Source organism: Lepisosteus oculatus, chromosome 12, assembly GCF_040954835.1.
Source record: "Lepisosteus oculatus isolate fLepOcu1 chromosome 12, fLepOcu1.hap2, whole genome shotgun sequence".
Lineage (NCBI taxonomy): Eukaryota > Metazoa > Chordata > Actinopteri > Semionotiformes > Lepisosteidae > Lepisosteus > Lepisosteus oculatus.
Window position 1 is genome coordinate 19,807,758 of NC_090707.1, and position 17,907 is coordinate 19,825,664.

The following is a 17,907-nucleotide window of genomic DNA, read 5'->3' on the forward strand; positions in this document are numbered from 1 at the left end:
AGCATTGAATACAAATCTTATCCCTAAATAATAGATGCTTATTGTCAAAATGATAAAGCTCAGGTACTACTTGTGAAAGAATAACATTCAACAGTCGATAAGTGCAGCGCCCATGGACTTGAAAACTGCTTATGTAGTGCCTATCCATAAGTAGGTGTCACAACTGAACAAAGTAGCTACAGAATAGACTAGTAATTCTACATTCTGTTTCATACAACAATATGGAAATGCTAATTAGAACTAGAAAAGGGGACCTCATACATGGAAAAAATATCCCTGTGAAAAATTAACATGGATTAAAAAAAGGTAGGTTAGGTTAAGTAATTAAGTAATAAGTAAATAAGTAACACGTAACAGCTTTTTGAACAAGCAACAACAGTAATGGACACACAGAACCTATGGTACAGTATAGGTTTTCTGAAGGCTTTTGCTAAAGGTCCAAATATAAGATTAATTTTCCAGACTGTAGTCAGTATACATAAAACATAATACATTTATTTGGATGGAGGACTTGTTAGTACCACAAGGATCTGTACTTGTACCTCTGATCTTCCTAATTTATCAATGACTTAGCTTCTGGTACAATCTATTCAAGGTTGCAGAAACCATCAAAATAAGAAGATTAAGAAATGCTGTAGAAGCAGCAAATTCAAGATACCTGACACATGATATTAAGGGCAGATATCAAATGAGCACATTAAGATAATAAAAACATAAATGACAAATACTATAAAAATAGTAAACAGATCTTAAAGAGATAAAGATACTATATATGAAAAGGACTGAGGTACTGTTGTTGACACAATAGTATCTTCTATACAATGCGGGGATCAAATAAGAATCCAAAAATGTTTGAATATATAATTAAAAGCACAAAGTTTAATTCAAGGGATGTCATTTTAAAATTATACAAAGCACTAGTTAGTCTACATTTATAATACTGTGTAAAAGTATGGTCACAATGAAACAAAAAAGAGATTGCTCCTACAAAATAAGTCTAGAGAAGAGCAACCGGACACATTTCCAAGCTTAACGAAATGTCCTACTCTAACGAGCTAAAAAAATTTAAGCTTTTAAGAGTTGGTCAAAGACGATTATAAGGGGTATTGTTTCAAGTATTCAGAATTCTTAAAGATCAACATAGTCATAGTCAACTAAGTTGAATTCTGAAAACATTAACGATGGAACGCACACTACGGACACAAGTGGAAACTACTGTATGTGGAAGTACACTGAAAACCGTTTAAAAGTGTGGGAGTATGGAATAAACTACCCAGCCATGTTGCTGAACATGATACAGCTGGATAAGACCCTTTGATGACTTAACAAATGCACTGAAAACTCTGATGAATTCCATTATTTTTATAATTCAATAATATATGAAAATTGATAGAATAATTTTCCAGAGCGCATGTACCTACAGCACTAACAAACAAATGGGCATTTATTATATACAGTATGGCTTCTTCTTAAGCTGACTCCCATAGATAAGGACAAATAAGCTTTTTTCCCCATCCTGCTGTCTATATCCATTGTGGGGTACAAATGGAGATAACTATTTAAATATACAATCTGAATCAATACATATTCATGAATGTCAAGTGAAATATTTATTGTACACTTGTAAAAACTGATTTATATGTGATTTAATATGTGGAGCGTGACAAATGGTCTTCTGATACAGCCAAGGTTTTGAGTCAAAGCTAACTAAAAGAGATCTTCTCCAGAATGTATCACACATTAATCGTTTTGGCTTCCTTTAACAGAAATGCTTGAATGTTTGAATAAGTGCAAGTATAAGTAAAATTAGATACCGTTGTCAAATATGAAGAGATTAGAAAACACTATTTAAAACACTTAATAAACTGGCACATTATATTGTCAGAGCAAATGTTTTCAGTATGCTGAGTCTGTGACTGTTTTGAAGTTCAATATCCATTTTCATTGGTGCATGACTGTCTTTAAAAACCACTCTAGGCAGGTAAAGGAGAAGCAACCCAATCAACCTGCAGGGATAAGACTTTCTTTGTCACTGTAGCTGATAATACCTTGAGACGAAAATTGTTTTACAAATAGAATGCAATTATTGCCCCACTCATGACCATACCACTTGTGTTTTCACTACAGATGAGTATGCATTCAAAAGATACTTTGAAAAAATGTCAAATGCAATCACTTCTGCAGAACTGATATTTTTGAAATAGCACAAATCAAAGACAGCAAAGAATCAGGACAATGGACATTCAACACAGGATAAATAAGATAAGTGAAGGCAAGAATAGCTGTGTGGTAAAAGAAAGGCTTAAATATCTGCGACCAATCTACTGACCACCTCGTTGCTACGAGAGATTTATTGTTCAAACAATACAGCAACTATCACACCGCAATTCCTAACAGTATTTTATTGTAAGATGACAGTGAGTCAGTCCTATGTTAGCCTTGAGCTGCAGGATGCAATATGATTAATAGAAAAGGGGAGTCTTTCTGGGATCACTTAACTGCTCACACACCCCTGGACCTGGTTATTCAGTTAGCTTCAAAACAAACAATTACAAAACCTAAAAATAACATTTTAAAGTCTGAAAAAGTTGTGAACGGCTTTATACTCTTTTTTTAGCAAATCTCATATATGTACTGCATTTATTCATTTTTTATTTAAAGCACACCAACAAAAATAAAACCATTCTGTAAACTATCATGGTATTAATGTTATCAGGTTCTTTTACAAAATCCTCAATTTTCTGTATTCTGATGGATGAATGTAAAATATTTGTACTGCAGTATTATATCTTTTCAGCAGGCCTATTTGGAATTCCAAATATTTGGGTATTTTTGGTTTTAAATTACTTGATGTCTGTAAGAAGTGAAGAGCATTCATTTGTGATTATGACTTGACTGTCTGGATTCCAATGTGTAAAAAGAGTTTTTTTTCCTGCAGTTTTCCCAACATCTTCTATTAAGAATAAAAGCCATTACCTAAGAAATGTTTATTTTTTACTTACAAAATAAAATAAAACTTTTTGGACAGGACACTGTACTGTATATAATGCCTATATATCACTGTTATGCACAATTTATTGTTGTCAAATTTAAATTTTCTTTAGTTCATTTGAAAATTAAATATAACATGAAGACAAAATAATTAGAAAGTATTAAAATCCATGGTAATGAAACTCATAATGAAATGGCTATCCTGTCAGAATGCCCACTTTTAACTTTTAACATAAATTATGTCTGTAGTGTCACTGTCATCTGTTAAACTCACAATGTGAATTGTTCAGAAATGCCATAACTTAAAAGGAACTACGGTATTCAGATACTGTGGCTTTGTTTCCATTGGATATCACATGCAGTCTTGATTCTGAATACTTCATATGAAGCCAAGTGCAGCAATACGTTTGAAATTATTTCCTGATGTTATACTGTACATGGTGCTTGAACTGTCCCCATGACTTTCACTGTTGAGCACTCTAATTGTTCAATTGAATACAAGTCACACAGCACAAATTCTGTATTGGCACTTACAGTAAATTAAAACAAAGTATAATTTCCTTAAGGATTTTATGTAGCACTGCCAGTGTTTTATTTGAAATAAAATGCCACTGACAGGTCAACTCATTTGACTGTGAATGGCATAGACCATATTCTGCACCATTATTCCATCAAACTGAACTGATGAAGAGAAAGAAAGTTTTAATTTGCAATACATACCTTAGCATTGTATGCTATATAGTGTTTTGCCAATGCTTCTGGAGTATGCATCCATGTTTTATCTGCAAATAACAGGAGTTACATTTCAGAATGAATAGTAATATTTCTTCAGTTCACTTTAATTCAAAAGAACATATATTTTAATTCTAAATATGTTGGTTTAGATATAAAAAACAACTTATATATACTGTAGTATTTGTGGTTGCTTGCATTTTATGAAGGTCCCCACAAATTTGGTATATGCTGGATAGCATGTTTACTCCAAGAAAGTATAGAAAATGTCAACATTCCAAACTACACAACTATTAATAAATGTCTGAAATGCCAGTTATAAAACACTTGACTTTTTTATTTTGAATAATTAACTTATAAATGCAACATTCACCCCTTTTCAAATACAGATAAATATACTGTATTTGAATAAGCACATCTGTCAGAAAAAATACTCAAAAGATGCTTATGAGGTTAATACTTCACTTTAAGCATACAGTTAAAGAACTAATGCATGAGGGATTTTAGAAGAGAAGGATGATAATTTAGTGACAAATACTATATGTGCTACATTAAGTATTAAGAAATGCTTAGCTAAAGGGTCCACATTAATGGACCGTACTGTCCATGAGACATTGTTATGACTGTCAAAATTCAAAACTTGAATAATGAGCCAAGAAACTAGTTTGCTTCACAAGTAATTTACATGTTCACCATTGTACAGTTTTTCCAGCACTAATGTCTCCTTGATGCTTAAAGCAAGCATTAAATCAAATTCTTCTGGTTCTGGAATGGCCATGACAGCACCTTAATCAACATAATGACTCACCAAGAGTTCTGCACAACTCTAGTCAAGTCGTCATGTCAACCTGCTAATTCTATACTATTTACCTATTTACTACTTAAATCATTCAATAATCAAATATTCCTGTTGTGGTTCCTTGAGGGTGATAAATACAAAGGACAGACATGAGTACACATGAAAAGTGTTTCTGAGAAACTTATTTTCAAAATTGGTTTTAGAAAAATTTGTGAATGTAGTATAAATTATCATTTGTTTTCATAATGATCAAGCTGTTTGGAAACTTTGCTTTGGCTGTGCCTTGAATATTAAACAGATAATAAATCTTTATAATCACTCTTTAATGCGTTGTCTCAAAAGTAATGCACCTGAATATAACCACTTCTCTGCATAAATTACAGAAAAAATACTGCAGTTGTTCAAAAAGGAACACAAAAATCTCTCATTACTCAATGTTAGCACAGCATTTGATAGAAGGACAATATATTTTCACTATTTCCCAAGACAACACTTACAGTAAGTGCTTTTATGTCCTTCTTAAACCATCAATACCATAATACATGTATAATACAGAAAACTGTCTGAGGGGGACCATATTATTACTGGACTGCAAAACATCACTGACCACTGTCCATATCATCAAATAAGCTGATTAATTATTCAAAGTAATGTAGACGTGAATGAAAAAGCAGACCCTTTAGACCTCAAGGAGAGGATTTAAAGAAAGTTTTGGTACCATTTGCTACAGTCAGGTGTTTTATTGTTTCATTAAGATCGGTAAGTAAACTCTGTGTGTATATATTTCTTGAAAATGATCAGAAACGGCAATTTCCATTCACTGTCCTTGTCATATCAATGGATGAAATCTGATTGCACCATGAACTATAAAATTAGTCTGGACACTGACTCCCACTCTGTAGCATTTTGCTTTAAGCACATCAATTCATCAAAGTCTGAAATGCATTACATTTCACATTTGGTAATTCATCTTCAGCCTTTGTCAGCTCCTTTGAAGGCTACAGCTGTTCTGTATGAGTAGTAAAGGTTATAGGAGTTGTAGGAGTTTTCCCCACTGAAAAGCCATTTTAATACATAGATTGTACAATTGTAAGATGACTAGCGTTTTGAGAAATGCTTTGCATTTAGTTTTTTAATCACTTGAGCAATAAAAATGTAAATCTTAATTAGTTTTATATTACAATTTTAAATGACACAAATAACTACTGTAGATAGAAATACTGCAACTTACAAGTGTAATAAAACCTAATTTAAATGATTCAAAAGTCCAAGACCTTTCAAAATTAACTTTTACTTAAGTATTATTATTAAAAGCCCTATACCAGTACACATTAATTTCATTGTTAATACAAAAAGGAACAGATTCTGCACTTTTGTTCCAATATATTTCTGGCAAACATGAAAACAGTATATTTACATTGTTCTTCATCACACGTTTATTTCCAAATTAAAATTCAATTTAGAAATCTCTATTTGAAGATGGATCAATACAACGTAGAGTATAACGCAATTATGTCTTACAATACACACTGCGCTTGTCAGGTATACTGTATCTGCTAACTGAAGTATAGTACAGCTGTCAAACATCAAAAATCTAAATCAGGTTAGACTGAATGCATTCTTTTTATATCGTTTAATTTTATTTTATTCTGTTAGGAAAAATTAAAAATGGCAGGTTTAATGCCTAAATACTAGCCCACTACTACACTGTTATCATAGTTCAAGTTCAATTTTCAAAGCTCTGCTCAAAAGCAAAACCTAATACAGTTTCTTACGTTCATCTAGATCTTTTCACTGTTTATGATGCTGTTGTACATTTGGTTGACAACCTCCCCTACGTTTCAAGCAATACAGGTGCTATGGTCACCTAGGTGACATAACTGAAGTAATTCTTCATCCGATGTGTCTGCTGCAGTTAGACTGTCAGTTATTTTTTTTACCAAAGTATGAAGCTTCTGAAAAGTAATTATTCCTGAATGAGGTGTGTAGGCAGTAGGCCTACTGCTGTAGGCAGTGCTTCTTTGTGTAAACGGTTACACCTCCATTATTGACAGAGGATTAAACAGCCAAGGTAGTCACTCCATAATGAAGTGAGAGCAACTGAATTTGAGACTGTGTTCAAAAAAGCCAAAGCACTTACGTATAGTATTAAATGGAAAATGAGAAATACTTATTGTCCTGTAAAAAGAGTTAGAGAGGTATTGGGCTAAATTCACAAAGATAAAGAATGAGAAGAGGCGATACAACCATTTAGAACTGCTTCATTAGGTCACAAGTTATTTCACCTGACATACCGTATCAAAATATTTTAATACAATATACAGTGATGCCACATGCGGCAGGTCACAACAGGGGCACTCAAAAATAGGCGGGTCCTGACAGACACATCCCATGGATGTTTGTAAGATTTCTAGTAGTGCTCTTTTATTTATGATGAAAAAAAGAGGAGTCAATTAGCACTAAGAAAATAAGCTAAAATAAAGCCTAGCTTGTTGTTGAGCTCTTACTAAACTACCAAAAGACATTCCTTCACAGACAATCAGACAGCTAAGCTGCTTACCAGCATTTTATAGTGTTTTACATTTGCATATACAGTACATGTGCAGTAAAATAAAATTTAAATAACATAAACCATTTTCATAATCTAAACATCATCAAAGCACACACATTTTATTGTATGAAAAATGTTTATCACAATCCCCTTGTATCTCTCCTTCATTGCTCAAGGGCTTACATTTTAACATTTCATTGCTGCTGTCAGAAATGTCCAAATGCTAAGCTTAAACATGCACCAGAAAAGCAGTGACTGATGAAGTAGATTTAGAAAGATGCAGCCTGTGTATTACAAGCTAGTTTGGTTTGAAATTGCTTTTCTTACAAACCACCAAGCGAAAAAGGTCTCAACTGCTTAGAATATGCCTTGTGATAGACAGCTGATGTGGTTATAAGAAATTAAAGGTTTCCTTGCCTCCATTTTTAATTTTAAGCTCAGATGCTCATGCATTGATATCATGACAAAACATAACGGACATCAAAAGAAAGATTCCATATACTTCACAGTGATTTATTAGATTACTGAAGCCTGAAGAAATGTTCAGTAGTAGCATTAAGGAAAGAGTGTTAGTGGCAAAGAGCTTACTGGCTTGTTTAAACAAGAACAAAGGTTATTTTGTTTCATGAACTTTGTTCACTCAAATGAAGAACCAATACAGCTTATATGTAACAAAGAGTATCCCACAGTAACTCCTCAACATCTTACTTTTGCAGTTTTTACAAGATTTGTCGGGTAGACTTTAACATTCGAATGGGAAGGTACTGTAATAGGGTTGATTATAAAATGCAATGAATGAAGACATATTTGCAGCAAACTTAGTAATAAAGTCTGGTAAACATGGAATGAAAGTCTTTCAATTTTCAGAACATTTTCAGTATGTGCAAATGCCAGCTTGTGTGTTCTGCTTTAGTTTAGTTTTTATTTTGGAAAAATGTCACATTCAACATTCAGAATTAGTTTGAGGAATTAAATATCCTTGCAAACATATCAGGCATACAGTATATATCAATATATATATAAATAAAAATATTTTGATTTTAGAATGACAAAATATAATCAGTTCATCTTTGCTTAAATAATAAAATAAACTGGTTTACTGCTTTAAAAGTGGATCTAGGATTCCCAAGGGTCAGCAGTAGTTGTGCAGATGTGCATTCATTAATTTATACACTGCAAAAAAGACTTAAGAATTTCTTAATGTTCTGCAATTTTCCAACACAAGAGAGCTGTTATTTTGCAACAACTACTGCTTGACTGCTATATTTGTCAAGAAGGGGTTAATTTTGGATACAGTTTAATTACTTGGGGACTTCCAGACAAATTATAATGAAATGCTTACAGCTCACTATGAATATTTTTGTAAGAAATATGATGGGAGCCAATTGCAAGATATTGTTTTGAATGAAAAGATTTGGTACTTTGTAAAAAATGTTTTATTGAAGTAGAGCTTTGATCAAGGACAGTGTAGTATTTTGTTGTAGTCATTGTTTGATTTAATGCATTTATTGATTTTTAGCAATACCCATTACCCCACTAAGAACTGGGGTAATTTTCCTGAAAACTCTTAAGGCTGGCATAACTATGATTGGTACAGTGCCTTGCAAAAGTATTCGCCCCCCTTGAACTTTTCAACCTTTTGCCACATTTCAGGCTTCAAACATAAAGATATAAATTTTTTATTTTATGTGAAGAATCACCAACAAGTGGGACACAATTGTGAAGTGGAACGAAATCTATTGGATTTTTGAAACTTTTTTAACTAATAAAAAAATGAAAAGTGGGGCGTGCAAAATTATTCGGCCCCCTTGCGTCAATACTTTGTAGAGCCACTTTTTGCTGCGATTACAGCTGCAAGTCGCTTGGGGTATGTCTCTATCAGTTTTGCACATCGAGAAACTGAAATTCTTGCCCATTCTTCCTTGCAAAACAGCTCGAGCTCAGTGAGGTTGGATGGAGAGCGTTTGTGAACAGCAGTTTTCAGCTCTTTCCACAGATTCTCGATTGGATTCAGGTCTGGACTTTGACTTGGCCATTCAAACACCTGGATACGTTTATTTGTGAACCATTCCTTTGTAGATTTTGCTGTATGTTTGGGATCATTGTCTTGTTGGAAGATAAATCTCCGTCCCAGTTTCAGGTCTTTTGCAGACTCCAACAGGTTTTCATCCAGAATGGTCCTGTATTTGGCTGCATCCATCTTCCCCTCAATTTTAACCATCTTCCCTGTCCCTGCTGAAGAAAAGCAGGCCCAAACCATGATGCTGCCACCACCATGTTTGACAGTGGGGATGGTGTGTTGAGGGTGATGAGCTGTGTTGCTTTTACGCCAAACATATCGTTTTGCATTGTGGCCAAAAAGTTCGATTTTGGTTTCATCTGACCAGAGCACCTTCTTCCACATGTTTGGGGTGTCTCCCAGGTGGCTTGTGGCAAACTTTAGACGAGACTTTTTATGGATATCTTTGAGAAATGGCTTTCTTCTTGCCACTCTTCCATAAAGGCCAGATTTGTGCAGTGTAAGACTGATTGTTGTCCTATGGACAGACTCTCCCACCTCAGCTGTAGTTCTCTGCAGTTCATCCAGAGTGATCATGGGCCTCTTGGCTGCATCTCTGATCAGTCTTCTCCTTGTCTGAGCTGAAAGTTTAGAGGGACGGCCAGGTCTTGGTAGATTTGCAGTGGTCTGATACTCCTTCCATTTCAAGATGATCGCTTGCACAGTGCTCCTTGGGATGTTTGAAGCTTGGGAAATCTTTTTGTATCCAAATCCGGCTTTAAACTTCTCCACAACAGTATTACGGACCTGCCTGGTGTGTTCCTTGGTCTTCATGATGCTCTCTGCGCTTCCAACAGAACCTTGAGACTATCACAGAGCAGGTGCATTTATACAGAGACTTGATTACACACAGGTGGATTCTATTTATCACCATCAGTCATTTAGGACAACATTGGATCATTCAGAGATCCTCGCTGAACTTCTGGAGTGAGTTTGCTGCACTGAAAGTAAAGGGGCCGAATAATTTTGCACGCCCCACTTTTCATTTTTTTATTAGTTAAAAAAGTTTCAAAAATCCAATAGATTTTGTTCCACTTCACAATTGTGTCCCACTTGTTGGTGATTCTTCACATAAAATAAAAAATGTATATCTTTATGTTTGAAGCCTGAAATGTGGCAAAAGGTTGAAAAGTTCAAGGGGGCCAAATACTTTCGCAAGGCACTGTAAATATTTGAGTAGATGGGAAAGAGAGGGTTACACTCATCAATAGTTAATTTGCTAATTTCACATTCAAAAATTATAAATACGATAATGTGACTTAATTAAAGAAATAAAAGTAATACAATATAATAATGGAAAAGTGGAATTTGATTGAACTTTAATCCTGAGACATAAAAATTGTAAAATAACTGAAAATACTTAAGAGTGCAATGAAATCACATGCATATGCCAATATGAAAAATAAAGTATACAATTAATCACCTAGCTGGGTGGAAAGATGCGTGGAGCTCAAGGGAGATACATGAGGGAGTCATGAGTTGGTGGAGATGCCATTTGCTCTTTAGAAGATTCCACAGGCAGAACCATGTATGAGGAAGGGTTTACTGCTGTAGGGTAGACTGGCACTCAACATGAAAACCATGTACTGTATGAGCAAGTTTTGCAGTTGGCGAATGAAACCTGTACTGCTAATCTAAAATAAAAGATATCAGTGAAAGACTAGCACAGATAGTGTAGACACAATCTTAATAAATATGTGAGCAAACATGTTGTGTTGTTACTGCTTCTAGGGATCCATTTCAACTAATATATACTCAGTGATCATTATTTTAGTTTGACTGAAAACTCTCAGAAAAAAGTAACCAAAGAAAGACACAAGAGTGACAGACAATAAAACACCTATTCTGGGCAGATCTTGTTAGAAACAACTTCCATACAGTAAAATATATTTTTAAAAATACAAAAGAAAATCAAATATATGCAAAATAATAGAAAAAAACATTTCACTATATACTGTACATCTTTACCTTCTAATTAGAAAGAACTCTCACAGCCTAATAGAAGTATTTTTAAGGTGGAATGATAATTGTCTCCCAGATCTAGCCAGCGAGGAAGAAGAATTTAGTTTTTAAAAATTATAAAGCACTTCTTTAAATTTAAAAAACTTAGTCCAACTGAACATATGCACTGTTAAAGATTGCAGTTCACTAACAGAAACAAATTGGTCTGCAAAATTTAGAGAAATTCTACATGTAAGAGTGCTTATACATTTCTCCTCTGAGGAGGAGGATCACTGGTATTATCCCTGCCAGAGGAACATTTCACTATATACTTATACAGTACATATACTATTTACAATGAAAAAACTGAATAAATATTAATGTGTGAATAAATATTTAATGTAATTATGAAGATTACAGTATAAAGAAGTTTTAATGAGAAATAATTCAATTCATAACTCTTTCTGCTATAATTTTGTTTCTATTTAATTGAGAATGTGCAGTTGTATTTAGGAAAATAAAAATATTAAAACAGTAGTGATTTATATATAGTATAGTCTGCATTTGTCAAAATGTAGGACCCATGATGAAAGTACTATATAAAGTAAATGTTATTATTAATAAACAACTGTTCCAAAATGAACCATTCATTCACCCACTGTACAGCCATTCGGCCTAACGGCATGAGCTTGTTATTATCAGATTCTAAAATAACATACTGTATATATTGTAAAAAGAAACAAAAACAAACGGGAACTAAATGTTGCCAAATGCACAATACATTATAAAGTAATTAATTCCATTATACTATCCCTATGCCACTTATTTATGAGTATTCAAAAGTTCATTTGGAGTTACAATTTAACCGTGGTGTATATTTGTGGACTGTAAAGTCTTTTGTACAGCTAGCAGTTTGAAATTTAAATGAATTTATAAATCCTTAAAAGTAGTCATGCATGGTATGTACGAAAAAGTCATAAAATTCATGGTTGACATAAAATAGTTTCCTATATAACCTAATTTCTTATTTTTATGTGCATTATTTCTTTTTCCAGTTTAACACAATAATTGCAGATACATAAATGTGAAACAAGTTCAAGAATGCCACCAACTTAGCATGCTTATGATGCCAGTGGCTTTCCTTTATGAAATGTATCACTCTGGGATCCTTTCCTCCTTCATTTAAATTGCTGTTAATCTGCTATTATGTCAAGAGGCAAGGTGTGCTGCATTAAGGAATGTGTATCAGACAATTGGAAAAAAAATATCTGGAAAGTGCTGAATGTTTCATACCCCATGAACATAATAATTACTTATTTTTCAACAAAGAGAAAGAAATTTGAAATTACTCTTTTTTATTTCTCTAGTTAAGAGGCTCCTTAGGTCCTTTGACATGATAAAAAAAACCATCCAAAGAAAAATAAGCAGTAAAGTAATCCAAATGTACTAGAAAAGACAAGCTGGAAGTAATGATAAGCTCCAAAATGAGTAGTCCTCAAAGTAATTTGAATACAGGCACAACTATATTGCCCCTGACTGGCCAGGAGAGGTAAACAGCTTTACTGCCAAATGTAATGCTTTCCAAAAGAGAAACAAAGCTTAAGATTAAATGGCATTCAGGGGCAGACTGTTCTAACATTACACACATTTGTCTACAGCAGGTGCAAGGCTTTAGGCCTTCTGCTAGATCCAGAGGTGCTTCTATAGGATGAACATTAAAGCCCTGTTTAATTTCTTGCAAATGTTGTCTCCCTTGATTTTGTCATTCTCTCTATCCATCCATTTTATAACTGCTTCTTACAATTCAGGAATGTAGAGGAGCTGAAGCCCATCCCAGCAAGCAACAGGCACAAGGCAGGAACATCTCGGATGGGAGGCAAGTTTATTGCAGGACTGACAGCCATAAACACAGACATGCACACTCACACCATGTCCAAATTTTCCAGAAGCCAAAACAGCAGACTGTTTTTAGACCGTTTTAAACCAGAGCATCCAGAACAAATTCACATGAACACAGGGAGAACATAAAAAACTGTACTTAAATACTGCAGCACCCTAGGTCTGGAACTTAACCCAGGGCCCAAGCACTGAGAGTCAGCAATATTAACCACTGCACCACCATGCCACCCTATAACTTCATATATAATGTACTGTATAATATTTAATTCCAGTTGACTACCACAGGCACTGGCATTGCTATCTGTGATGCAAGACAAAAAAAGTCAGAAAGTCGAATTTTAAGATATTTGTGTGTCAAAGAGTGGGGGAAGCATTTTTTCATTGTTCTCTTATTGTAGAGAATGTGCAGAGTGGATTTATTTCTGTGGTGTTTATAGCAAAACACAAATGGCAACTATGCAATTACTGCACTTCATATTTAAAAAAAAAATTATAATAAAACATTTTAGATGCAAACTCAAACTTTATAGAAAACGACACAACAAACTCAGAAATCTATAACCAAACTACACAATTCTCTACATGCTAATTTAATATTTGACTGTACAGCTCTTATTCAGTAATTTGTAGGTGTTCCTATAATCTACATTTTTGCAGAAAATAATTTATACTGACACCTCTCTTTTTGTTTTCAACAGGCTATTGTTATTTAAAAATATTTATGTTAGGTTTGAAGGTAAACCATTACACACACTAATTATTCTGGATTGGCACAACACATTGGGCTGCAGACCCAAGGAATACAGCACAAACCTCACAATTTGGACCGGTATAACAAGGAGGGTTAGTGGACACTTTATGCTTCATGAAACATGTTTAAAGTACACTTATTAAATGTGAAATAATAAAATGTAAAAATATATGAAGACAATTAAGACATTTCATCTCCTCAAAACAAGGGTTTTGAAGTCAATCATTAGTCTTGATTAAGATTTTGTTAATACTCCCTAAAAAATACTCATGCTTATAAGTATTGTGACATCCTGTTGTCATAAAGGGTTCTTTAAAATAGGCAGGTCCAGGCCAACAAAACACACCAGAGGCACAGTTATGTTGTGTAAAAAAGCACCAGTGTGCCCTTATTTGCAGTGAAGCGAAAATCAAACTAATACACCACAGCAAAACAAAAACCTAAGCTCTTCTTGAGTTACTGACTAAACTTCTTCTCAAAGTCCCTAACTAGCCTAGCAGCTAATTTACCCACCTCTGAACAAACAATTCACAAAACAAAACAGATTTTAAGTTAGATTCTGCAGAGAACTAATCTTTGTAAATGGTGGGTTCATTGTAATAAACTTCAATTGCCCTTAAGATGCTACTTATTATTGCAAGGTTGCAGAGCTGGCACCAAACCACCAATCCAGTTTACATTTTTTAATGTTACATTACATTCTTAAGAGAATAGGTTTTTGGAACTTTTTCTCAAAGATAATAGTAACATTACTAACCATCCAAACTTTATTTTGAGATTGTGTACTGCATTACTGAGTAGCAATTTAATAAAAAGCATTGCAAACATATGCTTTTTGTAACTAAAGAATTCATAACAAACTAATAAAACTATTTCAGACTACATAGCAAATGAAACTTGGATCCCAACACAAAGAACAGCCTGAAGAAACTGCTTTCAATCATTTTAGCACAGACATCCATCATTATGGAACCATCTCACATAATCTCATTAGATTTTTACATTTCTGTCATGGTTTTGTAGTTTTAAATGTTTAGCAATGAGAACAAGATGTTGCAATTTTGGCATTTCTTTTTCTCATATAAGAAACTCCCAATACTGTATTCAATCACACAAAAATAAGTGCCCCACCATCTACTAAAAAATAATTACATTTTAAGGGGGCGCAAACAGGTCACTAAAGTTAAAAATAACTAAAGATTTAATATTGATATTAATTTGGATATTAGCTGAATTAATGTTATACTGATGTTATTTAAAGTGGAATGTGACAGAATTAAAAAAAATGTTTATTCAAGGCAGAAACATTTAGTAGTTACAGCATTTATAAAGTTGTTATATTGATAGGGTGATTTGGGTATACATTTATGGAATGAATATCACAGAAGCTAAGACCCAATAATTATGACCTTTAAGCATTTTCTTTATTGTATATGCATAATACACATGACACTGTAAACATGAAACTCTTTATGTTTAACTTTCCATTGTGAGTTTTTACAAAGCCTTTATACAATGTTGTTATAGTTTGTTGAACAATTGGTACATATTAGATCACAGATATCATAAAAACTAGATATTCATTAAAATAACCTGCAAATCTAAGAAAGAGGTTTTAATTAAAAAGCAATGTTGTCCATTATTTAAATACATTAATTCTGAACTATTCTGGGTAATAAGCTGCATGTTATATCACTACAACTATCTAAGATACAAGGTCATGGTTTATAGCAGGGATACTAAATTGCCTGAGATGTGGATGTGGATGTGTACACCACATATTGTAGTTAAAAAATGAACAAGTAGTAGGTTTATTCCATGCTGAAGAGAAGAAAGAAAACACGTGTTTAGCTTTGTTTACACCTGAAGAAGGCTCCACAGCCAAAACATTGCGTTTTCTTCTCTTTTCAGCATGGAATAAACCTATTATTCTTCAATGCATCTTCAATGCATTTACTTTTATATCTTGATCTTTGTAGAAATTTGAGATAGCATAGAGTAGTGGATAAGCATTTGTACACACAAATAGACACTGAAGTCCCTGTAGCACATACAGTACTGTTGTTGTACTCTTGAACAGCCTATTTTGCACAGAATGCTCCAGTCCACCAAGCTGTATAAGTGAGAGTCAGCATATGTGGGGGTAATCCTGTGTTAGACAGGCATCTTATCCATAGAATAAGTTATTGCGGTCTGCTATAGATTTTACTGTAAGCTACATTTAAATATGCTGAATGAATTAAGTGTTAGAAATACGATAACTTCCTGAGTGCAACAGTTTCAAAAATTAATATTTGGCATTTTTCTTCTCTTTTATGATTTTGGCAGATAATTTCAAATGGGCAGTTAATTATAGCCAGACCTGTGCCTGATTGTGGGGCTAGTTCAAGCTACGGGGATTGAAATAGAAATTAATTTCTATACGCGTTTTTTCCAAAATTGTTCCTAAATCCAAGTGACACATTTAGACAATGTTAATACTTTGGGAAATGTTGGATACTACATAACTATATTAAATAATGTTAATAAACATACATTAATGGTATAACTTAGTGTGGAGCTGTGAAGAGCCAGGAGGTCATCATTAGTGATTCTCTGTAAACAAAGTGAAGAAACAGGGAAATGTAGTTCCCAAAGACATTGTAGTCAGCTGACCTGATTATGAGAAGGAAAGGTGGCCACCAAGAACTTAAACAGGAAAAGAAATACAGCACAGGTTGTATGAAATTACTTTTCCTTCATGGTCAGAGATAGCCAAAGACCGCCAAGGCCTGTTAGTACAGAAACAGACTGAAAGGGATTGAGGACGTTGGAAACTGCCTGCAAGGTGGCCAAAGCAAGAAAGGAAAGGAAAAAGTGAGAGGGAGAGAAAAGATTGGGCTGGAATCATAGGAAGGCCCAGTTAGCCAGGATCTGGGAAATGTAAGTCTGGTGGACAGGAGTACTAGAGGTCCTGGTCAGCCATCAGGATGCTGACAATGAATAACAATAAAATGAACTGAAAGAGAAACAAAAGGGAAATATTCTGAGGAGTGAGGAAAACTCTAGCAACTGAGGGCTAGAGAGAGAAATCAAGCAAATAGCCAACAGCAGGAAAGTGAAAAAGTGATAAAAAGACAAAAGCTTTTTGTTTAATGGCAAAAAAATGAGCTAATCCAGATTTATTTAGGAAGGGTGTTCTGAAATTTAGTCAGAGATTGGAAAGAGTTAGGCTTTTAGTTACTTTTATTCTGAAGAGAGAATCAGTGATTCTGTAAATTAAATAATAAAAAAACTACTTTTTGTAAGTTACACCTTCCTATGCAAACATTTGCAAATAAGAATAACTTTAGAATACCTGTTGCAAATAGTAATTCAATTATGTCACTCATAATAGATCAGTTTTGCTTCAAACCTAAACAGTGCTCTTCTGCAGTGATTGTAAATGTTTCTAGATAAACAAACTTTTCATTATCCTGTAATTTTCCTTCATGTGAACCTGTTTTGCCCTAAAAGTATTCTGTTAGTAAGTGAAATATAAAGCAGACTGAAACTTAAGTAAAATATATATTTTAGATGAAAGCAATTTACAATTTAAATGATATTATATTTTGACATATATAAGTCTTATAAACAGCTACTAGCACACATTAAAGAAAAAAAATAATGCTGAGAAATTTGATTAATGTGCAACAAGAAGGATATCTTCAAGTTCAGGTTGGCTGTTTGAGGTAAACAAAACTGAAAGTAAATGTCAGGAATGTGGCAACTTTTATATAAAAGAGGCCTCATCACACTCTAAACCAAGATTTTCCAGATTCAAATTTACATGAAGTGTTCATTATTCTGAATAAGACCAAACCAATTCACAACAATATTTTACATTGGTCTTTATGCACCTAAAATATGTAAGTTAAAACACTATTACATGTACAATATGTTCCAATTCCAAAACTTGTCACATATGGAGAAAATAAGGCAAAATGAGGTTTCATAACCACGCCTCTACAGAAAAATCCTTGAAAGAAAGACAACCCCCCTCTGCTTTCATACAAGAAGAATGGCAATTCATTATCTCTAACTAAACTAAATTTAAACTACGCCAAGAGAAGTAATCTGTCTCAAGCAATTACCATCTTTATCTTCTGAATGGATGTCTGACAGGAAAATGGGTATGTTAGCAAGTAATTATCACCAGTGCGTTC

The 17,907-nt window shown here is 33.7% G+C and overlaps 1 protein-coding gene across 8 annotated transcripts in view; it reads right to left on the reverse strand.

Annotated features, from left to right (window-relative positions):
• gulp1a (GULP PTB domain containing engulfment adaptor 1a) overlaps positions 1 to 17,907 on the reverse strand; it is a 199,755-nt gene that overhangs the window by 41,382 nt on the left and 140,466 nt on the right. For all 8 annotated transcript variants that reach the window (XM_015358846.2, XM_015358852.2, XM_006636473.3 and 5 more), the window contains one exon: positions 3,712 to 3,773. In XM_015358846.2, coding sequence (XP_015214332.1) covers positions 3,712 to 3,773 — 62 coding nt within the window. The remainder of the gene's footprint in view (positions 1 to 3,711; positions 3,774 to 17,907) is intronic.